The following is a 27,907-nucleotide window of genomic DNA, read 5'->3' on the forward strand; positions in this document are numbered from 1 at the left end:
CCCTGTGCCATTAACGCCTCTCCCTCAGCCTGCCTTCCTGAGCTCCATTCTCAGCTGCAGCCACCTGCTTCTCATGCAATAATCAGCTCTTTGTATACAAGCTCCCCACTTTCATTTAAAAGTTTATAAATATACATATATAAACCACAGGCTACATGATTTCTCAACAAAATCGTCTACTCTTATAAGAATGTCGGTATCTTATTTTGAAAATCTAAAAAGGAAGCAGTATCATTTGCAGCTTGACGCCTGTGTGTGTAGTCCTCTCTCTCCTCCGCTTTGCTTTACCCACTTGGCTTTAGAGGACGTACCGGTGCACCTTACAGTCCTCCGTGTCTCCGTGGCGCAGAACGGGAGGGTCAGCGCTCCGTCAGGGACGCGCTGTGCCCGGGTTCAGAGCATCTGTCCCTGTCCGCTGATCAAATCCGTCCAGAACCAGGATCTCTTACCAGCTGTCATTTGCTGCACTTTTATCAAGCCGGCTGCGGCGCTTCTGGACTCTACTTCTCCCACTCATGCCGGCTGAATAAACTCATCGATCACCGATTAATTTGGGAATATCAGTCACGGCAGATCTACTGATTCTTACTTTGGATACAAGTCGGACCGGGGATGAGGATCCCAGTTTAGTACTGTGGTGAGTATACTGGGAGAGCAACAACTAACCATATTAGCATATTAAGATTGCGCTCACGCCCTCAGCCTGTGTAGTGTATTAGTTAGTGCATGTGTTTATGAGGTGGTAACATTGTGGATGAATCGCCGTGTTTTCGCGACCGAAACTTTACTGGACACACTATGCATGAGCTCATCAGTCATTCTGCTGTAAATAATGTGTCGCGCCTTGCATCACTTTACTACCGTGGAAAAAAAAAAAAACACAGGGTGAACCGTGAGTCAGCTGCGTGCAAGCCTGTTTAAAGGGGAGCGAGTCGTCGTGTCTTCTACCTTCAATACATTTATATAAAAGCAAACAGCATGACTGACCAGAAAAAAACAACAACATAGCAGAAATACACAAGTTCAACAGATGTCACATGCTATTCTGCTGGGGATTCAGGTCTGGGTTCACATTGTACAAAGCATAATTCTCTCTTTATTTATTCTTATTTGTAAATTAAAGTGTATGTAGACGGTATGGGGCTGTTTGTGCGCCCTGCTGCCAAATTATTATGTGTAAAAATACACACTAATATCACTATTATTATTTTTATCTTGTCATTAATGTCAACCCCACGAGTCTTCGGAATTCATCATTTGCGCTAAGGTAAACATTTTTTTAAAAAAAAACAGAGGAAATACTCGATTAAATATAATTAGCAAAAAAGCATAGCTTAATTGCTTGCCTTACCAAAACAGAAAGCAGTTTTGGTAATAGAAATAGTGTATTTTATCTTACTACATGAGGCACAAACTTAAAGCAAATGTTTCACCAAGTAACACACTTTCTACACTTAAATTGCAAAACAACTGTACCAAAACCTTCCGATCATATAGAGCAGAGATCTGCCAATATAGTAAAGCTTTGGTCTTAAGCTTCTGGTCTGTGGCTTATTGTATGATACTGATCTGATAAACAAGACTTTTTTGTTGAGCTGCATGTTTCTTATGCTAGTATATGGCAGCATCTGGGTTAAGCTGCTTCACTTGCACTCACTCTGATTGACTGAGGCGTTGCTGTCGTTGACCCCATCTGAGGCGGGCTGCAACTTATTCTGGTTTCAGATTGTGGGAGGTGTTAATAATTTAGAACTTCCTGGGCAGATGGACTGAGCTGTGCCTCAGTGTGACCCAGGGACCACCAGTTGAGCATCACTGTTGAACGTGAATGTCTCCTTCTGATGCAAGAGATGCATGGTTGCTTGATTCACATGAGAGTAACGTTTCAACTCTGTGTTTATTTAGTGGGAAAACTGCAAAGGACACACTTGCTAACAGGGGACATGATGCACTAAGCCGGTGCTGCATGTGTCTCTGTACTAGGAGTCGTATGCATTCCTCCTCTGCATGCTCTACTGGAGGAGCTCAGCCTTTTTACCATCCGATGATGCAGCAGTAGCTTATAGAGCATTTATCATCTGCCTTTCACAGCTTACTGCAAAGTGAATGAAAATAAAAGCAGCTGTGTCCAAAGAAGAGTCAGGTGGAAACATGTTTTTATCCAGATTGCTCCTAATGTTACTTCTGCTGTTGGAACTTGCAATACACACCCACTGTCAAAGTCTCTGCAGCATGTCTTCTTGCTGTTTGAGGGCCCATTTAGAGTGTTTTGGTAGTATATAAATAACACTAATCAGAATTACATGTGATGCTTGTTTGCAATGATTAAAATTAAATCATGCTCTTGTCGCATCATCGTCTTCTGCTCTCCAGTGATCAAGCAGCTCTTTGTTCGGGCTCTTCTGGGTTCACCGCTTCAGTTGACCTTGTCTGTGCTCTGACCATGAAAGCCTGCTTCCCTAAGCAGCAAGAACAGACATGAATTAAAAGAGACAGCTTGCTCCGGCGGTGCTGAAGACAGGGAGTCATGCAGATACGAGCCACTGAAAGCAGGGGTCGGTCAGAAGTCAGCGGTAACAAGAACGCAGCAGGTACAGGCAGCAGTTGGGTCTGCAGGGAATAAGCGCAGCCTGGTGGATGAGGATGTGAAAGAGAAATGTTTTTGGAGAGTGAGGCCAATCTTTGAAGATAATTTTAGGGCAGATTAATGTGGAGGTAAACCCAGAAGCTGTTTGTCTGGTAGATATGACAGTTTTATTGTCATCAGGGGGTTTATAGCTGTGTCTGTGTAGGGAAAGAGTTTTGTGTTTGCCAAAAAAAAAAATCTCACTACTGTATTCTGCTCTGAAAACATCATGGGATTTTTCTGTTGTCCTGTGGCTGAACTGTCTCTCTGGAAATGTGATTCATTTGGTTCACTTGGATGGGACTTATTGTGCAGAGGTGAGGTTAACTTATGCTGTTGTTAAAGACATCACAGTACTATTGCTAAATATTTTTGAATTTTGTGTTTTAATTCAGATCTTAGATATTTTTTTAAACAGTTTCTTTAAGAACTACAATATAAGAAAATATAATAACAGTATTAAATATTTTTTCCAGCTTGCCTTAGTAATTATTAAATGTGTTTCTTAGCAGTAGAGATGATGTCATACCATGTGAGAGAGAGCAGTCACTACATACAGGGTTTCCCTCAGTGTATTATAAGCCTGGCAGGCCACCAGGCTTTACTTGCCCCACCAGGCTTTGCATTGTTAATTTATCTTAGGTATTTTTAAATTATTGCCTTTTTTAAGAATTTATAGTTGGTGTTTAGGTATTAATCTCCCAAAAATGCATAACTATCAAATAATATTTTCAAATTTCCTGTCAACTTTAAACATTTTTTAACTCAAAAAATGGTGGCTGGCTGGATGACTGCCCTAGTGCCCCGAGCACCGGGCATAGCAAGTTTTCTGGGGGAAACCCTGACATAGTCCTACTAAAGTTTTATAACATAAAAGTTTTTACAGTATTGACATTTTAAATTGGCTTTTACATCTTATCCTAGTGATTAGCGAGCTAGCATTACTAAAACAGTAGTTTGTATGGGTATTTTCTAGAGTGAAGCTCCTTACCTTAACGCCGATGTTCCTAAATCCAGTATGTTTGATGACAGAAAGAGCCTGAGAGCTGGAAAGCATAACACAGAGCAGCTTTGTTGGAATACATTCAGCCTTCCTGTTATCTTCTGAAAGTCTTATTCTCTCACAGCTGGAATGAGATGAACTGAGATGTCTGTGAATGTAAAAAGCCATCTAGCAGTTTTTTGTGCTTCCTCTAAATGTATTTTTAAACACCTTATTGACATTAAAAATACCTGACACTGAATGAGTCCTTTCCTCTCAGGAGCAGCTTGCGCATCAAAAGTGTGTTTTTAGGTCTTCTCTGCTAGCTGATCTCTAATTTTACCATTATTCCAGTAACATTTGGCAATACCTCTGATATTTTGATGCTCTAATCAAAGGACGTCCCAGTGTGTTTTGTGATGCAAGTTTAGGGAAATGGGGTGACTTTACCAAGCAGCAGCTATTTTGCTTTCAACCTTCAAGCAAATATATTCCACAATCACAACAGCCATTAAAGTTTAGTGCTGTGTCATAATTTAACATATCATATATATATAATATATTAATATATTTATAGTGCTGGTTATCATTAACATGCTTAAAAACACCACTGCAAGTGCTAAAAAAATAACTTGTCGCAGTTCAAACCTGTGGAAAGATCTGACATTTTGCATCATTTATCCTTTCCTCGTGTATTTTTTTGCTCTCTCACTACAATGCTTGGGAACTTGTACAAAGGTTGACAGAGTAAGAAACCCAACACTGTGATGGCTTGTGCCTCTGACAGGCCTTCAAATGGGCTTTGGCTCCATGACAGCTTTGCCTCTGACACAGGGATGATGGGGCTGATTTCGCCGAAGGGTCGCGGCAGATGGACTTCAAGTCTGGAATCGTTCTGTCATGAGAGACGCAAAGAGAAGGAGACCGAAAGACGGAGGGCAAACAAGGGATTCTGGGGAAACACAAAGAGAAAGGAGTGGGCGTCACAGTAGAGACACAACAGGCATCTAATTACCTCCCAATATGAGCTTTGACTCCATGGAAACTGCCTGTGCTCTCCAGAGCTGCACTCACCTCCCTGTATGCTGTCTTATGTGCAGCTATTGGCGGTCAATCCCTATGGATTTAGAGGGGTCACCAAAGCAATTGAAGCTTATTAAATCCCTGTTGTGCTCAGTAAACCATTGCAGTAAGCATTTAGCTTACTCCAATCAGTAGAAGCTCATAGTAATAAAATTATCTATAGAGTTGTACCATTTTCTTTGCTCAGGTGTTCCACCAGTTAATGATAAATATTCCAAATCAAAACCTACTGAACCTAATAACAACTTAGTATGCAAGTACTGCCACGTCTGTTTTATCAGTTTATAATAGCTGTCAGTATAGCAAAGATATATATTTGTTATTTTTTTTTACATTTCTCTTTGTATTGCATCTTAAATGTCAGGCTGACGATAAATTGTGCACTGAGATGTGGCAGTAATTTTGAAATACTTTGACTCTTTTTATCTTTTAATAAAAAATAACTTTTTATTAAAAAAATATTAAATAGGTTCTTTATCTCAAGGCTAAATTCAGGCTTAATTTCATTAAATAGTGAAATACGAGTGTTACTCTGATCTTGTGTTATTTGTTGGCCATGATTGTTTTTGGTTGTGCATGTATTTAAAATTATCCCACTTGAGCAAAATTGACTGAGATATACTGTGATGACATCTTTGCCAGAAATGATCAAAACTTAAAGAGACTCAACTTTGAAATCATATGTATTGCTTAGCAACGCATAAAGGCCGAGTAAGAACTGATCTCACAACCAGGTTTCTAGAAGTAAACCTGCAAATGCTGACAGGCTTCTGCTTATATGGCAAACTTATTTGGAAATCTTCAAGTGTTTTGTTGTAAGTGCCGTATATCACCTTGCTACAATACATTATTTGTAAGGGAGTGTTGGCAGCTGACATTTTTGCTGTAACTTAGGCCTTGTTCACGCAGCTGTTGTCCCACCCATCCATGTGTCCAGCCTAATTTATGACAGCAGCTTCCATGAGTAAGATGAATCATGCTGCAGGTCTACAACAAATTGTTCAGGAGCTCCAAAGTCTGTTCTGAACCTCCCTGGATCAACAGGATCTGAAGTGCACAGTGATTTTCTGATTTGCCTCACCTCTAATCTGTTTCATGGTATTAAAAAATGGGATTATCATGGCATATTGTGTTGTCCACATACCAACCTGGAAGTAGTTATGTTTTTGTGAACCCTGACCACTGTTTGCATAATCATGTTAACACACATGGTGCCTGCATGGAGAAGGAAGCAGGCCATGCCGCTAATTAGCATGCTTCTACGCCATACATCAGCGTCAACACAGTGCATAGCCTCTGGCCTCTCTGCTTGTAATGAGCTGATGGATGTAGCTTAACAGGGAAGGAGACAGCCGCGATGAAATTAGTACCGTGTGGTTATTAGATGTGCATCTGTTTCAGTCTCGCTCATTAGCTCGTGGCGGTTCGCTGTGCAGGTTTGTGTCAAGGAACAGGAATGAGATGCTGACGACTCTGTTTGGAGGGACAGCTGACTTATGTTGTCTTGTAAAGAGCAAGACAAAATCACAAAACAGGTTAGTCACATTTGACTGCAAATTTAAATATAAATAACACATGGCGCAAATTTGTGCTCAACTGTAATTATCTGTAAGTAACATGATGGACTGACTAAACCCATTGTGTTTAGTTCATTTAAATGCACCAGAAGATGAATTGAAATAAGTGTTTTTTCTCCACATGTGAAGGGGTTTCAGAAGCTGGTTCAGGGGTTAATAGTGCAAAATTACAAAAAACTGTCAGAAAACTAAATAAAAGTTTAGTTCAGGATTTAGTGGTATTTTTTTCTCTAAATGTTAAATTTGATCATTTTTTTAGTTGCTGTTTTGGGTCTGCATTGTAAAAGTATCCAAAGCCCTTTAGATGTTTCACATTTTGTCTCATTACAGCCACAAATTCAAGTGTGTCTCATTGGGATTGCATGGGACTCACAACACAATATAAAAAGATATAGAAAAACGTTTGTTTATAGACGTTTGTTCGTGTTTAACACCTGGGACAAACATGGCTGCATCCATTTACCTACTAAACCTGACAAGCTTCCCTGTTCTTCCTGAAGGAAAGCATCCTCACACCATGATAGTGCCACCACCGTGTTTCACAGTGGAGATGGTGTGTTGTGGAGATGATGTTCAGATTTTCACTATTCGTAGTTTTGCACACATTTGCTTTTACTGCATGTTTGCTTTATCCTCCTGCTTATGGTAAACTCCTAAGCAGGATTTCATCTGGCTTACTTTCAACAGTGGATTTCTTCTTGCCATTCATTCATTGAGACCAGATTTCCTGAGTTCTCAATTAACAGTACTTCCACCTGAGCTATGGTTCTCTGCATCTCTCTCACTTAAGGTGGACAGTTATTTGTAGGGTTGTATGTTGGCTATACTATTTATATTTTTGGATGAACAGTTCCTTCTAAGATGGCAATTTTGTTTCTTAAACGACCAATACTTTAAACCCTTTACATATGACCCGTTTGGTTTGTTCCTTGATCTTCATGATGCTTTAGAAAAACTGAGGATTTATACTGAGATTAAAAATATGCACTTGTACAACTAAAAGGCTTTTAATTGCATGTGTGCTAAATAATTTTTTTTTCTAATTGAATTAAGCTGCGAGTATCAGAGTGAAAGGAGGACAAATAAAGATCCACTCTGCGCTTTTTAAATTTTTATTTTTACCTAAATATGAAAATCATGCAGAATTTATTTTCTCAGTAGCGCTTATATAGAGATATGTATTATATCTGCCTTTCACTCAAACATAAAATCCAGCAAAATAAATTGAATTTTGCGGTTGTAAGATGATAAAATGTTGCGGTATGAAAGTTTTTGCAAGGCTCTGTGATTTTATACTTTATTACATTTGTCACATTTGCACTTAATTGTGTTTCAGACACTTTTTAAAAAAGAAATCATGGAGTCATGGGGCACCACATGAAGAAAAAAAACAGGTAATAGATGACACAACATGGACTAAGATGCACTTGGACTGGGCCTGCCTTTCAGTGAGCCCATACACCAACACAAACGCTTGGATGCGCACAGCTGGCCATGAAGGGAATGAGGACAAACACACACTTGCAAAGATCATCTCCATGGGCGCAATTATCCAGGGAGGATTTCACTGATGGAGCTGTCGTGTGTGTGAAACAGGTGCCACATTATGAGTGTGTCTCTGTTCAGTTAGTAAAGGGGAATTACAGGGGAACTCCAGTAAGGAGGATTGAGGTCGACTGTGATTGTTGCTTCTGTCAGGCGTGGACCTCATGGAGAATCAGAGGAATGAGTGGAATACTTTGCATGTAATTCAGTCCTGTGTGTAGCTGCTGGGTGGGCGCAACTGTGCATGCATGTGTTTGTGTTTTTTTTGTTTTTTTTCCCCAATACACAAAGAGCTCATTTGTTGACTGTTACCCAACAGCAGTGTACTGGGGTGGTAGTGCGCAGAGCAGATACATGCGTGGTATTTTGCGGTCTCTCTGTAGAGTCACTGTGTGGTTTAGCAGCCAGGTTGGCTCAACTCGGATGCCACGACATTCAGTCTGGATGCCAAAACACATTTGGCCTCCCGTGGAGACTGTTGGACAGCCAGAAAGCTTCTCATGCCAGTAGCTCCTGCTGGGGGAGCAGACTCCTGCAGGGCCATCTGTACTGGACACGTTAGAAAGTAGGGTGTGAAGAGGAAGATTCAGGAGGAAAAGGAGGAGGAGGAGGAGGAAGAAGAATCGAGGAGGAAGGATGACAAAGAGGGATTTTCCTTTACCTTTACCTTAATTGACACTGCCATGTGTTTCTCTCTCTTTTCTTTTTTTTTTTTTTTACACTTCAGCTTTCAAAGAACTGAGAGGAAAATTTAGGCCAAAGTTGCATTTCCCTGTGGTACACAAAATAGTGTCAGGCCCCAAAAATACGCAAGGATCTGTTTTTGTGGAGCACTCTTCCAAAATAGCTAAAGTGGAGAAGTTGTGACGTGTTAAGTGGGTGAAACATGTGGATCCTAAATTAGAAAGGAAGCGTTAGCGCATGTAAATCAGACGGTAGTGGAGGGAGCTGGTGGGGAGTCGTATGCCGACTGCAGTGGAAAAGACGACTTTATTTAGTCTGACAAGGCACACGTGTAACAGTAGAGAGTCTAGACTACTGTATCTGCACTACAGTACACCCAGAGGTGTGCCTTCTTCTCTTGAGCGAGTTAGAGGTAGCAGCTTTCACCACATTCTTGTTTGAGTTTTGTTTTTTCCCTCGCTTCAGCTGTGACTGCTGCTGAAACCAGGAAACAGCGACAAAAACAAAACAATGTTGCTGCAATACCCAATGCCGGATAGTCGCTTTCCTCAGATGACGTGCTGCTCTTCAAAGAGCCGTGTTGCATCAGTCGTCTTTTTCTCTGAAATACTTTATTCCAAACACATAGAAGTCAAACAGCTAGATAAAATTGAAAGTGAATATACACAAACACTTGCAATGCATACAAATGTGTAGTTACATAAGGAGATCAATTTCTTAAAACATAAGTAATGGACTGGTATGCAATAATTGGGGCATGATAACCTTGAGTAATACTGCAGTGTAATGGTATTTCCATTGAATAACATGACTTGGATGCCTTTATTTAACAGGGTTAAACAACACTAATGACTTGTGCTGCAAAAACTTAACCTTATCTCCATTCTCATTGATTCTGATGAGCAAAAACAGAATTAAGACTAAATAAATTAGTAGTTTTAATATAACAAAATTGACACCTTTTGCAGTTTTGCTTTTTAGAGCATTGCACAAATATGTCAGATTTATGATAGAGGGATAATTAGTCTACTCAATTAGAAGGTCTGCAGCTAGAGCTTTAAAGTAGTAAAGTCAAATAGTAGTACTTTAAAAAGGTGATGAATGGCGCTGTTTTAGTTTCCACACAACTTCTGCCTCAGTTTTTTTAGATTAGAGATCTTTCCAAACAGGAATACAAGAAGAGAGTTTAGGACCTGTTTTATTAAACTGCTCTTACACTTTGATTTGAAGAAGATTTCTTACATTTTGATCTAAATGTGAAGAAATGAAGGATTTTTGTGGAACATCAAGTGTAATTTCCACCAATTAATATAAAGTGCAGATAAATGTGGGGAAATTCATAGAATCCCACTGTAGTTTGACCAGGTTTGCAATGTTAGGTAATTATTAGCTGAATTAATTAGTGATGGCTTGTGTTTAACTTTCAGCTTGAGCTGCACTGCGTTGGTCTGTGCTCTGTATTACCAGTGAAATTGCCAGTCACTCCAGCACTGGTACCAGTCCTCTCCACCCCCAGAAGATGTTAAGATGTTTAAGAACGATTGAAAACTTTGGTCCCCCTGAATAATAATGAGCTGAAGTTGTGAATCAATCAGAGAGTTTTCATTCCATCTAACTGAATGTGTATCCTCTTATCACCTGGTCAGGAATAAGTTGTAATCTAAACTCTTAAGGAAATTTTCTTTCTTATTTTCTTATTTACTTAATTACTCTAAAGAAGTTATTTAGTCTTTTTTTTTAAGTGTAAAGGATTTTAGTAACTATAAAAAGAGAACAAACCTGCAGTGACTCTACATCTCCTAGTTTTAGATTTTGGGTGATTTGCCCTTCAGCATCAGTCAATTAGGAGCGAAATTAGAACATATCTCAAGTGATTTTACGACGCATGCTGCTTTCTTCATTGTGTGTGGAGGCGGCTCTACCATAAAAACAAATCTCCTGAGGCTTTAGAGAGCTGCTACTGTACATCTGCCCTTGTTCGGCCTTTGACTCTCTAATGGAAAAGGTCAAAAGGTTGCTGGCATGAAGAGCTAATGCTGATTGTTCTCAACCATTAACGCCTCAATGAAAGAGCCAGTTCGTCATCAAGTCTTGCATCCTGACATCTACGCCTACGGTGTCATTTGTAGCCATGCTATTTATAAGGTGAGGCAGGTTTTACAGATACTAAATTTGAAGCTACTACAATGCAGAGATTAACTTAGTCAGGGCACTGCTTGACAGCTCAAGCAGGAATGCCATTGTTCCGTCAAGACATGCCACACACACACACACAGACCTCCGAAGTCAAGGGTGCTGACAGAACAAAGCGGTTGAATCTCTCCCCCTCCGATGGCAGTGATAACAGCTTGAACAATGACACTTACTCAGCTGTCTAGACTAAATGCAGAGACGCTTTCCATTGGCTGGCAGCTGGAGATGTCATGAGGGAATTGGCGCACTTTCAGCCATGCTCACCTGTTCTTAGCTGCTTGTTTCTCAGTGTTTTTCATGCATTGTTGATGCAGTGTGACGGGCATAATGGGAGCTCAGAGCATAGAGTGGTATGGAAACAAGTTATATACAAAGTGCAGCTTTGTGTTTGGATGGATTCTTGACAATGCAAGAAAAGTGGTGGGAGTATCGTGGCTGTCACTCCGAGCACTGAGCTGAGAGTCGGCCATGGGGAAGTTGGAAATTACTCTGGGGTAAAACCATAACTTTACTGGGAGATTTGTTTCGGCAGTGTTCAGGTTTATGTCCATGGAAAAAAATTAATAAAGAAGGTAGTTTTAGCAATCAGTGAGCCAGAAAGTAGAATCAAAGAATTTATGCTTAATCAGTGCTGATTAAGCATGACCTCAAAAAGCTGAATTTCCTTCTCCTTTTCATTAAATGCAATTTTCAACTATGAAAGCATCAACCAAGAACACATAGTTTAATACATTTTCCTGAGTTTAGTAGAAAACATATTCTCAAAAAAAATCTGAATAATCTTTTCATTTCTTTTTCTTTTTTGTTGCATTCAAAATTACTTACATTGTCAGATTATGATTTTTTTCTTGAATGTACTTCAGTTCTTAGAAAGAAAATTAGAATTAGTCTGATTTTAGCTGGCTGTTCAGTCCTTCACGAACCTTTTATCAGCCAGGAAAAAGCCTGATCTACGCTTTTCTAACACTTAGTCTCTACTGAGTTTTTACATATGCATTTTTATTTCCTGCATTACTTATTTTGCAAGCTAGGATGACTCAGATCCGAAGAAACAATTTGCAAATACTTCCCCAAGGAAGAAAAATTTTTGCAAGACTTTTACATGGTTTCTTTTGAACACATAAGGTGGCGATGTGTTGTTGTAATGTATGATGTCACGCTGGGTGAGAAAAATGTAGCGGCACAAACACCTCATACCAAATGTCAGTCACGGTGGTGAGGAAATGATGAATTTGGCTCATTTTGCAGTCACTTAGAAGTAACAGGAATTTTTCAGTATAACAAATAATGTGGCACGCAACAAGAAATGTATTGCAAACATGACAAGGTATTTTTTAAATAAAAATCTTTAAAATGCGTCTAAGTGTTTCAGCAGCTTAGTTGTATGAGGAATTTTTTTTCACCATCTTTGTCATGTCATATGGCAAATGACACAACAGCACAAACGCCGGTCGTCCATGTCGACATTTTTGTAACTTTCCATTCATGGCGCGAGTACTGTTTGTCAAACAGGAAAAACGGCATGGTAGCGTCTGAAAGGAATTCATTTGAAAGCACATGGACTGTTCGAAATAATCTTAAAAGAATATTTATGTCCCAAGCCAACACTGAAGGTGAAACTGCGAGGTCAGAGTAGTAATTTGAGGAACAAACTTCCTCCACCTTCTTTCTCTGCCACCACTTGTTGAATGTAGACATATTTTTATATGCAAAACCTTCTGCTGATTAAAATGAGAATGGAGTGGCATGGAAATGTTTACCTATAATGCAAAAGACAGCAGCACAAATGTCTCATCCCAGCTTTTAAGCATGGTTATGGATTCGGCTTATCTTTACTCAATCTGGACTCCTTGGACTCATTAGTGACTGTAAAATTCAAAATTCTGACATGTTCCAGGTAAAATATCACAATTATGTCAGCAAATCTGCACCTGAATGAATAAATGAGACCACAGTCAAGGTGTTTCAGGCCTCCCTGTTTAAAACTTAAATAGTACATATATGTTTATCCTGTTCTCTGTTATGTGAACCATGAAATCATTGAGGCTCAATCCTAACGAAACAGGCAGACAAGGTCACAATATGATGACTGGTTTATTTACATGCTCAGTGATAAATAAACTGAGCTGAGTTATGCTCACATCCTGCAGGCTGGCTGGCAGAGCTGTGATGAAATCGTAAATCAGAGCCTGAATTACGATTCAGGCTCGTAATTCCCCCACCTACTGGGGGAGGTGTGGAAAGCTGAGGAATACAAAATCGTCTGCAGATTATTACAAGAAAGAGGGGAAATGATTGACGTTGTGCTCACGTAGAATCAAGCTCAAAAACATGCGTTGAAACAATTAGACGCAAAGTAGTGTGGAAGTTTGCGTGAAATACCTAAAATAATATCACAGAGACAATCAGAGGCGAGCAGACGTTTCTGCCGTCAATCCTCATGAGGAAGGTTCTTTTAGTTCCCATAAATTATTACTTTTATGCTCCTGTTGTCAAAGAGGATTTGATCATGTCTGGGCATTTTTGATGGTGATGTTTTGTTACAGATGCATGTTGTAATCCAATCCAGGGGAGGTTGCTGCAAGGACACCCCAGGCTTGGCAGTTTGGGAAAATTTAATTGAGAAAAAGTGTTGTACTGTTATGAGAGGAGAGCAGCTTTTCTGCAGCTCTAATAAGCAAATTTAAGAGCTGCTTTGGGGGTTTCTACTGACTCTTTACAAATGGACAGATTAAACCTATATCACTGGGATTTTCCAACTGAAGTAATAAATAATGCCTCAACTAAACTGATTTAGTTCATTCGGGTTACCAGGGAAGTTTTCTGGTCTAGTTCTGTATTTTTCTTCGCCAGAAAATGGAGCAGACAGATGCAGTGTCGGCCCTCTTTGACTGCAGACGTTATGAGACTTATAGATATAATGTCAACAGTAGCTATAAGTAGAAAGGAACACCACAATAACAGCGAACATGAAGACTGGCTTCCCATCCCCCAGCCCTTTGTCTGCCTGTCTGTGTGTATTTGTGTCTAGGTGTGCAAAAGTGCATGAATAAGCGCTAAAAGGTAGAGGGCCAGTGGAGAGATGAATCCCTGATGAAAAATTGAGACATGAGTTTTGTTTCCTTTCAGCATGGGACTGTGTTTGACCTCTCACCCCTGGAGCCCACAGCGCCTGGGGTCAAAGGATAGGAGCGTAAAATCAAAGTAGCAAATCTAGAACAATAACAAAATGGTTGTGCATTTTTTCAAAAATTTAATGTTTCTTTGGTTTGTTGTAGTTTAGTAAAGCTCCACCTTGCTAAACCATTTGCAACCAGAAACTTAAATTTATTTTCTCTAGATTTTTTTTTTTCTTTTTTGCAACAGAAAGCCTCAAAGTAGAACAAAACTGGAACATGGATGAAAAAATGATAAATGCTGCTGTTTTCAAACACTTGTAGAGACACAAATGGTGCAGTTGGAGCTGAAAGTTCTGCATGTATTTTGAATCAGCTCTGGCTGTTGTCTTGACTACAAACAGCAGGAAGGAGATATCGTGATTACTTTTGAAATCAGTATTACCAAAGATTGCACCATCAGCATTGGTAGTTTACTTGCTGTCTTCTGTCGCATTGATGTAGAACTGTTTTGCTTTTAGGCTCTCTGGTTACTTAGAGAATGAAACCAACTCTAAAGATGCAGGTGGACGTTATCAGTTTTCATCTGACAGACGAGGGACACAGATTCTTTTGCATGTCTTTTTTTTGGAAACTTTCTTGTTCAAAGCTCTTGTAGTAAAGGAGGTTTCTCCTGTTTGTGAGATGAAAGTGATAAAACCTCCACTCTGAGGATAACGATGCTCTCTGGTTTGGTAGCTTGTGTGCACTGAGCCAAGCTTTTTGATTTCGTGAAGACAAAGAAGTACAGGGCAGCGTTGGGGCTGTGTAAGTGCTCGCAGGGTAAAACGGTCTCCAAAGCAACTCAGTGACCCATTTTCATTCTTCCCCGTCTCTTTGGGGTTTCGGTTTGAGAATATCTGCTGCGAAGATTAACATTGAATAGGAAAAAGCTCAAATTTAATCAGTAAAAATAAAGGTCAATACAGACCCAAGCAGATCAACTAGAGAGGAGAGTGAGGAAAGTAAAATGATGACTTAACCTCATCAGATATGATTTATGAACATTTTATGTACATACAAATATAAATAAAGTTCAAATAAATCCTCTCATTAATTAATGATGCATTGACCAGTCTTCTGATTGATGCATATGTTGCAGCTCCTTTAAAAGAGGTGGTAGTTTTCAATCCAGTAGAAGATAAATGAATTACAAGATCCCCATAAAGCTGTCAAAGCTTATGTCCCATCCTTTAACTATAATTTATCTACTCAAAAAGGTGCATCAAAGTGCACGATCTCAGTTGATGTGGTTGTAGAACAGAGTTCTTAGTTTTGATGCATTTATTTTATATATGGGAAATCAGTAGATTATTTGACCAGTTTAAGCATTTCATCCATTTTACTCTGTATCAGGTTTAGGCATTAAGGGCAGTGAACGTCTCTCCACTGAGCTAAATTTGACATTTACATGCAGAGATTGAATACATGTCATTAAAAAAAAGTTTACCAAATATTACATCTAACTACAGGTGTTATTACACCTATTGTTGTTGTTATGACAACCACAAACTTATTTAGTGTGCTGCTGCATTTTTTAAATTTATTTATTCTTATTTGGGTTTTTTTTTTTTATCTTTGATGCTTTTTTAAATCATTTTATTTTTTAATTCAAGTGTTGTTCTTTTGTGTTATATTCAGCATCGAAACCTGTTTCTAAATACATTTATTCTTATTTTTTAAATTTAAAAAATGTGTTATATTAAAAAGATTTAATTAATTAAAAAAGATTTATTCATATTATTTTTAACAGAAGATGTACATAGTAGTATTAGTTACTGTTGAACTTTATTAACACCAAAGTATGCTGTGCTGTGTTATGTAAAATTTGAATTGAATTCTTTAGCCTTTTTAGCATGGATTCTGTCAAATCCATGCTTCTTCTTTCTCCACTATAGTACAGAAAGAAGAAGCAGCCAGCCATCTTCAAAAAAACACCACGGAATAACATTGTGCAAATGGTTATGGGATTTCAGTGCAACATAGCTGTCAGTATTTTATTCAGGTGAACAAAAATTATTCTAGCAATTTTGGCAGCTGTTTACTCCTATGAATAAAATCTCACAGGGCTACAAAAAGCAGAGGAGAACTAATCAGGATGCTGAGCTGAATGGGTCATCATTTATTCTTCACTATTCCGTGAATCGGAGTTTATCTTCAGTCTAACTCACTTCCGTTTTTGGACACCAGATTTACTGTAGATAATGGGAATGTCCACAAATCTAACAGCGCAATGTTTTAGTTAGTATTTGTTGTTATTGCTAGGAAAGTACATGTGGAGACAGGCCTACATTTACATGAAATGTATTTCCTTTATTCCTCTTCCTCATTCTGCTTCACTCACAGTGTGTTTTCTGTGTTTGTGTTGTAGTCAGGAATGCCCCAGACTGTGTGCTCAGGCACCATGTTTACCACTTCCAGTGGTTTCAGCCCCCACCTGGCCTGCGCTGAGCCTGGGGAGGAGGAAGAGGATGGGGCCCCTCAGGAGGGCCCGGGGCCAGCAGCCTGTCTAGCTGATGGGCCTCCTATCACCTCTGCTTCCCTGGAGACGCTGATCCAGAACCTGGTGCCCACTGCGGACTATTACCCTGAGGTAAACTAAATTACAAGAATTATCTTATTGAATTAAATGATGTCTTACTAATCCCCAGAAGAACGTTAAATGGTTGAAAGACTAAATATTGAGAAAGTAAGATGACTAAGGTTTAGAAAAAGTGAGAAACACAGAGGCCAAAAGTAATTACATAATACTGCATTGAGAAATGAACTCTGTTTGAACTCTTTTGGTTGATGACATGGACCGGCATTACTTCAGACTCCATCCAAGAGCTGAAGTCATCATTTCCCTGATGATTGCTCTTTTTATATTCCTAAAGCTACTATATAGGACTGATGTCTGAGTCTGGAATCAAGCTTCATATTTTTCCCATTTTTATTACAACCACAGACTTCAGTTTTTACTTCTTTTTTTTTCATTGAAAAGAAAAGTAAAAACTGGGATGACCATTTGTATTCAAACTCTTTTTTTCTGGTCTTAGTATCAAACACATTGTTGAAAAAAAGTTTTTGCCTGGAGTTTGCCAAATGTTGCGTAGAGGGTCAGGGCAAATATGCAGAACAAGATCAATGTTAAAACTGAACTTTTTGTCCTAAAGTCAAGACTCGGTGTGGTGAAGCATGGTGCTGGCAGTACCATGCTATGGGAATGCTTTTCTTCAGTTTGGGCAGCAAGGCTCCCCCAGAGTTGATGGGGAAAAAGATGGAGCTAAATACAAGACAGTCCTGGAGGAAAAGCCTATTAAAGGTTTCAAAAGTCTTGATAGTGGAGCACAGACTTTCCTTCTAATCCAAAGACATTAAACATAAAATCAGAGCTGCAATATTGCAGTTTAGATTCACATATTTCGGTGTTAGAACGGTTACATTGCATCAGTGGTTTCTAGAGTATTTACTGAGTGGGGATGAAATCAAACTTTTGCTGTTGTATTTTGTATTTGCAATTGTCCTACTTTAAGATTTTAATTCTCATAAAAGTCAAGCAGATTCATTGAAATTTAAGGTTTTAATTTGCTAAAATGTGAAAATGTTGTCCTGAATCAGTGATTCAGCAGCACAAAACTCTGTACTCTAAATTCCTAATATGTCTTTTAACTTTGTTTGGCAGAGTTCACACAACCCCCGAAGACAGGAAACTTTTTTGTCTTTTTTCTCAGTTTGTTGATGACCTGCATCCGCGTGTCTCCGTGTCAGCTTGATTAAAACCCTCTCTGTGATCAGCTTTCAGATAAAAATCTCCCGAAACACTAAAAGACTGAAGTGCGGCCTGAGAGAGTTGTTTCAGTTTACAGTCTCAGTGACAGGCGTGCTAATTTGATTATTAGCCCCAAGTCCCTGCGTAGTTTAATTACAGCCAGCAGGGCTGCTTTTATAGATGCTGTTGTGGGAGCGTCTCGCTTAATGTCTTCCTGTCTCTTTTCACAGAAAGCCTATGTGTTTACCTTCTTGCTGAGCGCCCGTCTGTTCATTCCTCCCTCGGAGCTGCTCTCCAGGGTGTGTGAGCTGTGTATCAAGCAGCAGCAGCTGGATCAGAGCCCGCTCGACACGGTCAGCGCCGCGCCAGACATTTTTACACACTCTTGTTTGTGCCCGACGCAGTTAAAGAGCAGGGAATCTGAAGGGCAGTCGTTTCTTTAAAACATTTTTATTTGCCGACCAACAGGTTAAGGTACGCAAGTTTGGTCCTAAGATCCTGCAGCTGCTGACAGAATGGACGGAAACGTTCCCATCAGACTTCAGGGACGAGAAGATGGTTGGTCACCTTAAAGACATCATCCACAGGATAGCTCCATGTGATGAGGTACGCTAATGTTATCTTTCTTCGGAGATGTAGCAAAATCTTGCAATTTAAAATGGACATTTTTACTTATGGCTGCATGGAAGAATACTGTTTTCTTTCAGCAAGAAGGTCCTGGGTTTGAATCTGACCCTGGGGTCTTTTTGCATGTAGATTGCATGCTCTCCTTGTGCATACATGGGTTCTCTCTGGGTACTCTGGCTTCCTCCCAGTCCAAAAACAAGACTGTTCCGGTGATTGGTCTCTTTAAATTGCTCTTAAATATGAGTGTGTGCATGATTGTGTTGCGCCTTGATGGACTGGTGGTCTGTCCAGCGTTTCCCCTGGAGCTGGACACCTCCCCCCCTACAACCTCACATGGATAAGCAGCTGTAGATGATGGATGGATCGATGGATTTTTCCTTATTATGGGATTTTATTTAGCAGTATTGGGGGGAAATGAGCTGGATGCAAATGCACACAACACTTCTTGAAATTTGTGAACATCATGAATTAATTTTCTACATAATTATACACTACCCTGTGTTGGTCTATCACATAAAATCCTTGTAAAATATTCTGAACCTTGGAGCTGAAATGAGACCAAATATGAAAACGTTCATTGGCTCTGAATACTGCAAGGCTCTATATATATCGAGGACAGACAGCCTTGATGCCATTATGTCTGTTTTTTTTCTCATAATCCCCACTCATCTTACACCCGGACCAGAATCTCCTGTTGTCACAGGTTAACTGAATTTCTGTTTTCGGTGAGCAGGGGACTGATCTGCAGTTGAGTTTGGCACATTGAAGACTGACAGAATCAGTGTTTAATGTTTGGAGCTTGAAAAAAGTCTAAAAGTTGAATATTGAATCACGCTCTCCAGAAGACTTCACCCTGAGGGTAGATGTCCTCAGGGAACCGTCGCTGACACACTGGGATTTTTTTTGCTTCCCTGCATGTCAAGAAATGTCACCATTTAGAGGGACCCTTTGGCTTCAAGAGGAACACCCATCATCCATATTTGACAAATTCGGAGTGAGGAAGAGTTGTCGTAGTAGAATTAATGAAGAGGAAGATTTCTTATCCTCTCTGATTAAAAAAAAGTGAGAGAGTCAGTGTCAGCTGAGGAGCCCAGCTGTTGTACAATGTTACTGCAGGAGAGTGGAGCCGAGGGAGGGAGGAAGGCTATTAAAGGAGTAACTGTGAGGGAGAACAGAGAGAGGGATATGGGTGGAGAAAATGGATGCAGAGCCACAGAGAGGAAAGAGAGATGAAAAAAGGTGAAGGAGGAGAGAGATGAAGTCCAAGCAGAAGAGGAGAAGGAGGAGGAGGAGGGAGGCTCAGCAGGTTTTGATGAATGCGCTGCTATTTACAGCTGGCTGTCCTCGGCATGGGCGTGTGCATGCATGTGGGAGCTGTGGCTCTGGGTCATTTGTGAGACAGACTGACCTAATGGCCTCTGTGTGGCGCCATCTGCAAGGAGGGGCTCCGAGATTCAGGCATTCTTGAACACAACACACCGAGCAAATCACTGAAACAGTGAAACAACGAGTAACATTTTAGATGTGTTGTTCTTGAGCTTCTCTTTCAGTTTATTTCATGTTTTCTGTGTATTTTATTTCTTTGCTAAATTAGCATGCATTTTATACCTTAATTCCTCGAAACTACGGTGTCTTGCAAAAGTATTTATGCTCCTTTAACTATCTCACAGTTTGTTACAATAAAATCTCAAACTTCTATGGATTTTATGCGAGAGATCAACACAACGTTGAGCTTAATACTAAAGTGGCAGAGACATAATGTAAGACTTTCACGACAAGCTCGGCATAGACAGCATTAATCAGATCCATGATAACATAAAGTGGAAAATCTGTTGACCGATCAAACTGAACCACACCACCTGTATGATGAAACATGGTGGAGGCAGCATCATGCTGTGCAGATACTTTTATTCAGCAGAAATAGGGAAGCTGGTGAGTAGATGGGAAGAGCTACTGTAAATGCAGGACAATCCAATAATCTGTTAGAAGCTGGAAAAGACTTGAGAATGGCGCAGAAGTTCACCTTCCAGCAAGAATAATTCAGGTCAAACATAATGGACCAGTCAAAATTCAGACACAAATCCAATTGAGAATCAGTGGAAAGACTAGAAAAATGATGTTCACAGATGCCTGGTATGAAATCTGACTGAGCTTCAGTTAATTTACAGAGAATAATGACAAAGCTGGGAAACACAATGCAGTTGTGATTGCAACACAAGATGGTTTTTCTCATTATTATCTCAGTGCGGCTGAATACCAAATAATTACATTTTTTGCAAAAGAAAAAAGAAGAAAATTGTGAGACAGATGCTTTTCTCACACTTTTCATGAGTTTACAGATCACCATGTCTCTTCTGCAGTGCTGCTGGTCTGTCACAGCAGATCTCAATGAAATACGTTAAAGTTTTTGGTTTTGAAGTGAGGAAATGTTTAAGAGCTATGATTTTTATTTAAACACGCCATGCTGTTTCAGAATCCTCACTACGTGGCACTCTAGTCATTCTGATTCATGCCTATCACTGTCCTACAAGACCATTAATAAATTATTCATCAAAGATGTCATTGATAGCTTCCTCACTCATCTGCTCGTCTGCCCTCCCTGTTCCTCTCCTCTCCAGGCGTACTGGAAAACCCTGAACCAGATGCTGCAGAAGCTGAGCCAGAGGTTGGCCCTGATGAGCCAGGGGGAAGAGAGCATCGTCAAAGTCTCCCTCAACGCCTCCTCCATCTCCGACAAGCTCGTGGCTTTCAAGACCAAGCCCCCACCCATCCAGAAGGACATGCTCTCCATCTGCAATGACCCCTACACGCTGGCACAGCAGCTCACCCACGTGGAGCTGGTGAGTCCTGAGGGAGGCCGAGTAGTACGGAGGGGTCAGACAGAGGTCAGGGGAAGAGAAGGTAACGAGGAGAGTGGATGCTCGGAAGCGTGAGGGCTCTAAGGGTGATGAAGCATTAGCCCATTTCAGGGTCCTGAGCTTTGGACAAGAATCATTAAAAAAGAAAGGGACTAGAAGGTATGGCGAAAAAAAATGGTTTATAGGAACCATTTTCTATATATATATATACAGTAAGTATATATAACAATATATCATAGAAATAAAAACCACAGCGTCCATTAACACGTTTGGCTGCATTTCCGTAGTGGATTTTTTTTTTTGTCAGCATGCCTGAGTTAACCTGCACCCTTGTCTGAGCGGTGACATCACCCCAGAAGTCAGCAAAATGCCCGGGGGTGCGAACAAAGGGGATAAAACCACTGCAGATATATATGACCTGACAGCTTCACACTCTGACACACACCCCCACACACAAATAAAGAAGAGAGGCAGAGACAGACAAGTAGGCGTGTTCGTTCTTTATTTTATGATGTCTTATGAGGATTTAAACATTATGCTGGTACTGGCTAACAACTGGTCGTCTGGTTCCTTAACAGATCTGAGTTTGATCTCGAGGCGTGATGGATCTATTGAGTCATTTTGAGTTGCACATGACTGCAAGTTTGCCACTATCTTTTAATAGAAGTGGATAATAGAAGTCCCTAGTGTCACTTGTTGGAAATATGATAGCAGTGAGTCACATCAGTGAGTCATTACTTCCTTCTATTGATTTGCCTCCATTACTGAAATGAAAGACTTATTAATCAGATGGCTCCAGCCCATGTGTCTGTGCCTAGTTGTACACTCCATGTTGTTGTGGCTTTAATGTATTTAAGCATTTTGTGTGGATTTTTTTGTAATAAATAAATAAATACAATTAGAAAAACTGATGAAAATCCATAAAACATGACTGTCTGTCTTACAGGAGCATTTAAGCCGTATTGGACCGGAGGAGTTTGTCCAAGCCTTTGTTCAGAAAGATCCTCTGGATGGAACACAGGTAAGCTATTGTATTTATAAATATGTTTATATTTTCACAATTGCAGCACATCTTTTACTTTTACCAAAGTAAAAGAAAAAAAAATAAACAGCTATATTAGTAAGAAATAAGACTTAATAATTAATGAACTAGAGTTCAGACATTTGCTACACGATTAGTAATAATCACTAGATGTGCTCTGTACCACCCCAAGATGGTCTATTACTTTTACACTTTACTTTGAATCCACAAATTTGCTAAATAAAATATCCAGATCATTTCAACATGTCGTACTCGGTAAACAGGTATATCGTTTGGTCTGAAACCTTTGGGATGAATTCAAGTGACAAGTGCAAGCCAAACGTTTTTGCCCAACATCAATGTCTGACCTCACAAATGCACTTCCAGAACTATGTTTATAAAATGCCATAAACACACATCTAAACCTTGTGGATTTCTGGATTTGAAGCTGTTATAGCTACAAGTTGTGTGTTCTGTCCATATAGCCTTATAGGTTAAAAATGGAATGTCACCTAAATTCATATATGTGTGAATAAAGACAAACATTTTTTTACAGTATAGTACATTTCTTTTACCAGGAATGTCATTCCAAAAAAATATTTACACTTATATATTTTGGAAAACTTGGATTTGTTAAATGAAAAATACATGCTTGTTTGGATTCCCTAACCATGCACATAAAAGTAAGCCATGATTGCTAAAAATGTCTGTGCAAACCAGAGTATTAACTGATTAAAAGTAGATTATTTGCAGATTAGTGATTAATCATAATTTTAGACACCCACAATGCTACACTGACTTAGAACAATATGATTTTGTTTTCCAAGACATTGAAAAGAGGCCATTTTAGATTTATAACAGCTAAATGTATCTTGAACTGGATGAATGATTTTTCTGAGTTTGAGTGAGGAATATATGTAACTGAACCTTCATTATCAGTAATGCCAAATATGCATACTTGAATAGTAAATCTAATCTCATTAGTCCAAGGACGAGTAACATCATCAACACTGAAAGGTTATTTTGATCTCAAATTAGTCAGAAAATTAACTCCTTGAACAAATAAGACAACACAAAAACTGTGTTGGTAGTGCAGTACATTCAAATTTATATATGTATGTCAACCTTCAGTGAATGTTGTATGAAACAGCAAACAAACATGAAGCTGTTCTTCTATCTAACGTTGGACTTTTTGATGTAACCACTGAGATTTCTTCTTATCTCTTGAACTCCTGTTCCCCTTGCTGATCCTGTGCTGGTTATTTTCCATTTCTCTCCACCAATCCTGTCGTGTGTACTTGCCGCTCGCAGTCTTTGCCATTTACACTCTCAGAGGGGGTCAGCCTGCACGTAGGAAGCTAATTAGTGTTGGTATAAATCACTGTGGTGGCTCACATCTAGTGTGTGTGCGTGTGTGTGTGTGCATGTCGACGGCAGCCATCTTTCAGCGAGCAGAAGAAGAAAACCTCCAACCTTGAGGCCTACGTCAGATGGTTCAACAGACTGTGTTACCTGGTAGCAACAGAAATCTGCATGGTGAGGGAGAATGATGGCAATTGCCTATTCTGTCACTAGAGTTTAGAGGAAATACCACTTAATGTTATACTGTTCTGATGAGGAGCATTTTTTTCCATAAATTTAAGTAGTTGTATTATATGAAGATAATGTCAGAATACTCATATGTTTATCCTAAAAATTGTAATTTGCTAAATTTTTCTCAATTTTCTTGAATATTTAAATCACAAAACCAATCGGTGTCTTACGGACCATTACTGCCCCCTTGTGGATACTTTACATAACTACAATGTCTTGTGTCAGAAAACGTTAATATACACAAAATTGAGAAATTTAAAGGAAAACAAATGTATTTTGTGAACTTCTTTCAGCCAGCCAAGAAGAAGCAGAGAGCCACAGTGATTGAGTTCTTCATCGATGTGGCCAGAGAGTGTTTCAACATTGGCAACTTTAACTCCCTGATGGCGATCATCTGTGAGTTCCCGGTTTTACAGTGCATTCAGTGCTATGCAAAAGTTTTAGCTTGGACTGTAAACAAACAAAAAAATGCTTGTCCCTCAAAAACGGTCTTCCACAACTTCAGTTTGGCAGCAGAGATTGGCAAAGCCAACTACACAGCTATTTGTTTCAGAATGAATTCTCACCTAGGTGTGAAATTCATGACCATTCATCCCTGTTTGTTATAATTGGTGGACCACATATTTGACTATAATCTTGTACTTATAAGTATTTATGCTAGAAAGGTGGTAACAGCAAGAATTTATTAGATTTCTATTTTACTTTTGTTTGCTCACTTTGGATTTTGTGAATTGTTCAAATGGACAGTTATGTTGCGTACTATCCTTGATTTTTAGATAGTAAAATTTATTTTCTCGGCAGCTGGTATGAACATGACTCCTGTGTCACGACTGAAGAAGACTTGGAGCAAAACCAAAACTGCCAAATTTTTTATTCTCGAGGTAAACCCAGATCCTTTCACAGACTTCTTAAAATAAGCAGGTACTACCTTCAAGCTGACTGTGTTGTTGCCGTTCGTTTTTGCAGCATCAGATGGATCCCACAGGAAACTTTTATAACTACAGGACCGCCCTGAGGGGAGCTGCCCATCGCTCTCAGACTGCCAACAGTAACAGAGAAAGGGTGAGGCATCAGCATGACTGCTCATATTCAGAAGGTTTGCTTGCTTTGGTCATGAATTAACCATAATGTAAACTGTGTTCCTGTCTTTGTCCTCCTCAGATTGTGATTCCCTTCTTCAGCCTGCTGATTAAAGACATCTACTTCCTGAATGAAGGCTGTGCCAACCGACTGCCCAATGGCCACGTCAACTTCGAGGTGAGCTTTTTCCCATTCCCCCGCCTTTTTTCATTCAATTTCTTCCATGTGACCCAATATTTCTGTATGATTGGTTTGCTGTTTAGAAATTTGTGGAGTTGGCTCGACAAGTTGGAGAGTTTATGACGTGGAAACAAGTGGAGTGTCCGTTTGAGGAGGATCGCGCCATCCTGCACTACCTCCACACCGCTCCCATCTTCAGCGAGGACGGTGAGAAACATTTCAGTTACGCAAATAGCGGACAGCCCTATTTTCTCACGCTCTCTTTTAAGCGTGAGAATAAAAGAGAAATTTGATGTTCGTGAGTCAGCAATTAAAACTCTGAGATAATTTCTTGACTGACATTTATTTGTTACTATTGTAACATCCCAGACCTATTGTTCTGTTGGTAATACTTTATTTGAAGGGGAGCGCATAAAACTGATATGACACTTTCATAAACATGACATGTTATAAAGATGAAGGAGGCTTCGTGACAATAGTTTACAACTATTGTCATGAAGTGTCATTTGGTAAATAATGACACTTTTAATGCAAAGTTTCATTGAAACATGCATTAAAAAAAACATTAAAATTGTCAACGTTGCATTAAAAATGCAATTATTTACAGAATAATGCAAAGTTTACAATTTTATTGGACTTTTAATGCAACTTTTAGTGAAACTTTGCATTAAAAGTGTCATTATTTACTGAAAGACACTTCATGACACCAGTTGTAAACGTTAACATGACATAACACGTGTTATGTCATGTTTATGACAGTGTCATGTCAGTCTTATGCACACCCCTTCAAATAAAAGTTACTGTACTGTTAAATGGTTGCTAACACTTTTATCGAGTTAAAATAATAAAAATGTATTTTGTTTTTTTCTTCTTGAAATAAAGCATAAACAAAATAACAAAATCTAGTGCTAAAAAAATCCAAGAAGCAGAAAGTTTAATTGATCTCCTTACGTTCTACATTTAATGTCAACAAATACTAAACATGGTGTAATTTGTATTTCAGAGCTAAAAGCAAAGATTAACACGCTAGCTCTCTGAACATTAAAATGTTCTTTAAGGCTGCTGCTTGCAAACTGAGTTACTTGGCTGCATACAGTTTTTTTTTTATTGAACTAAATAATGCTCTAAATACATTTCTTTATCTTCTTGCCCTTCCCCAGGACTCTACCTTGCATCATATGAAAGTGAAAGTCCTGAGAACCAGGTGGAGAAGGACAGGTGGAAAGCACTCAGGTAGGACAACTCAGGAGGAGTTGGACATATGACAACAGAGGCAGCTGGAATCAAACCTACAAATATATCATTCTGGAACAGCTACTTTTCTCACTGAGCTACAGCCAAGAAGGGTCAGGAAATCTTTAGATGTGTCCCTCGTTCAACAAATTGTTTAAATGGCTAAATTTCCTCCTCAGCATGCAGTCAACTTCTCCAGATTCATGCTAATAACTTAATTAATTGATTCAGGTATGTTGTCCCATAATAGATAACTGGGTAATTAACAGGTTTCAGAAGCACTAGATGGCATGCAGAGGAGATCATGCAGTGATTTGAATTAAGTGTGGCTAAAACAGTGCAAAAACACTTCAGCACTGTTTTAGGACAGTGCTAAAACATTGTCCTAAATGTTTTAGCACCTTGTCCTAAAACATTTAGGACAGAGTGCCTCATGACCTGGGTTGGGAACCACTAGTCTAGACTGTAGAACGTGATTTTCCTTGATGTGTATAAACACATTAGGCCAAAGTTTATTACGTATTGGCAGAAACAGGTGCAGAAATATTGCATGTGGGATTTTTGAAATGGTGTAAAATTCTGATACTAGCATACAATTAATCATGCCTTAATATATATGGCAACTAGAATAACCGCCAAAATATTTTAGGAATTTTGCCGAAAAAATGAGCAATGTTGGTGAACAAAATAGGGTAAAATAAAGAGTAATTTCCCTCAGATGGAAGTTAGCATTACAACAGAGGCTTAATGACCTACAAACGACATACTGTACAGCACAAGTTATTCTTACCCCAAGCAGAAAGGAAACTTTAGGTTTAAAGTAATCCTTTAAATTTACCAGCATGGCAACAAAGAAAAATTCTTATAAGGTTTCATAATCTTCTTTTGTCTCCTCAGGTCGAATGTTCTGGCAAAGACATGAGGCGGGGTGGGATCTAACCCTCCCACCACCAGACGAGGAGATGTGTGTGTTTTCTTTGCACTAAACTGGACTGTGAAGGAACCTGAAGCTGGTACTTTGGTGTTTTACTACAAAGAAACTGCATTAAGAGCAAAAAAAAAAAAGGAAACGACCATGATGAACAGGATTCATCGAGAAGAAAAAAAATGAAAATGTTCAGAAAGGAAAAATGAAATATTAAGCTATGAAAACTGGAATAAACTTTCTCCTTTTGGATACTAACTAGAAGCACTGGTACGTTGGAGAGGGACATCGTGTCTCCTTCCTCCTTCCCTTTATGCGTGTTTACTCTGTGGAGAAGTTTACTACTTTAGAGATTACAATTACAGGGAAAATCACGTTATAGTAATTCCTACTGATGCCGTCTCGTGTACTTTTCTCTGCTCTCACTTTCTTTCTCCATTTCCTCCTTTTATTCGAAGCTTGTTTAAGTATTTAACTTTTATCTGTAAAGTACTGTAACAAAACAGAAAGTGATGTTATGGGCGCTGGCTAGCCCTTTCTTACACTTAAAGATCCCAACTGAGGTGAAAATGAAAAGACATCATGGCTGTGCCTGTGGAAAGCTGTTTCATGTGTTCACGTCTGTTGCACTGGAATGACCGGAGGCCATGTTTCATCCTGTTATTTTTATTTATTTTGTTTTAGGGAACAAACTGGGCCGGGAGGATGAGCCTTTTAAAGTGTTTACTCTTTTTAAATGTATCGTGCCATTAATATCCTCAGAAACCTACTGTAATAGTGTAACTGCAGAAGTT

General features: G+C 39.3%; 1 protein-coding gene across 1 annotated transcript; it reads left to right on the forward strand.

The window, feature by feature from the left end:
- Positions 1 to 280: 280 nt before the first annotated feature.
- Positions 281 to 27,264, forward strand: rasgef1c (RasGEF domain family member 1C). Its single transcript, XM_005795316.2, has 14 exons — positions 281 to 637; positions 16,217 to 16,438; positions 17,827 to 17,949; positions 18,065 to 18,202; positions 20,842 to 21,063; positions 22,028 to 22,102; positions 23,540 to 23,638; positions 23,989 to 24,091; positions 24,497 to 24,576; positions 24,662 to 24,757; positions 24,857 to 24,952; positions 25,039 to 25,162; positions 26,116 to 26,188; positions 27,086 to 27,264. The coding sequence occupies exons 2-14, from the start codon at positions 16,223 to 16,225 to the stop codon at positions 27,108 to 27,110; spliced, it is 1,470 nt and encodes a 489-aa protein (XP_005795373.1). The 5' UTR covers positions 281 to 637; positions 16,217 to 16,222; the 3' UTR covers positions 27,111 to 27,264.
- Positions 27,265 to 27,907: the final 643 nt, after the last annotated feature.

Source organism: Xiphophorus maculatus, chromosome 23 (assembly GCF_002775205.1).
Source record: "Xiphophorus maculatus strain JP 163 A chromosome 23, X_maculatus-5.0-male, whole genome shotgun sequence".
Taxonomy (NCBI): Eukaryota; Metazoa; Chordata; class Actinopteri; order Cyprinodontiformes; family Poeciliidae; genus Xiphophorus; species Xiphophorus maculatus.

Coding starts and splice junctions, on each gene's coding strand:
- rasgef1c (XM_005795316.2), top strand. CDS start 16,223: ATGCCCCAGACTGTGTGCTCAGGCACCATGTTTACCACTTCCAGTGGT. Junction 18,203..20,841: donor GGATAGCTCCATGTGATGAG/GTACGCTAATGT, acceptor TCTCCTCTCCAG/GCGTACTGGAAAACCCTGAA. Junction 26,189..27,085: donor GACAGGTGGAAAGCACTCAG/GTAGGACAACTC, acceptor TTGTCTCCTCAG/GTCGAATGTTCTGGCAAAGA.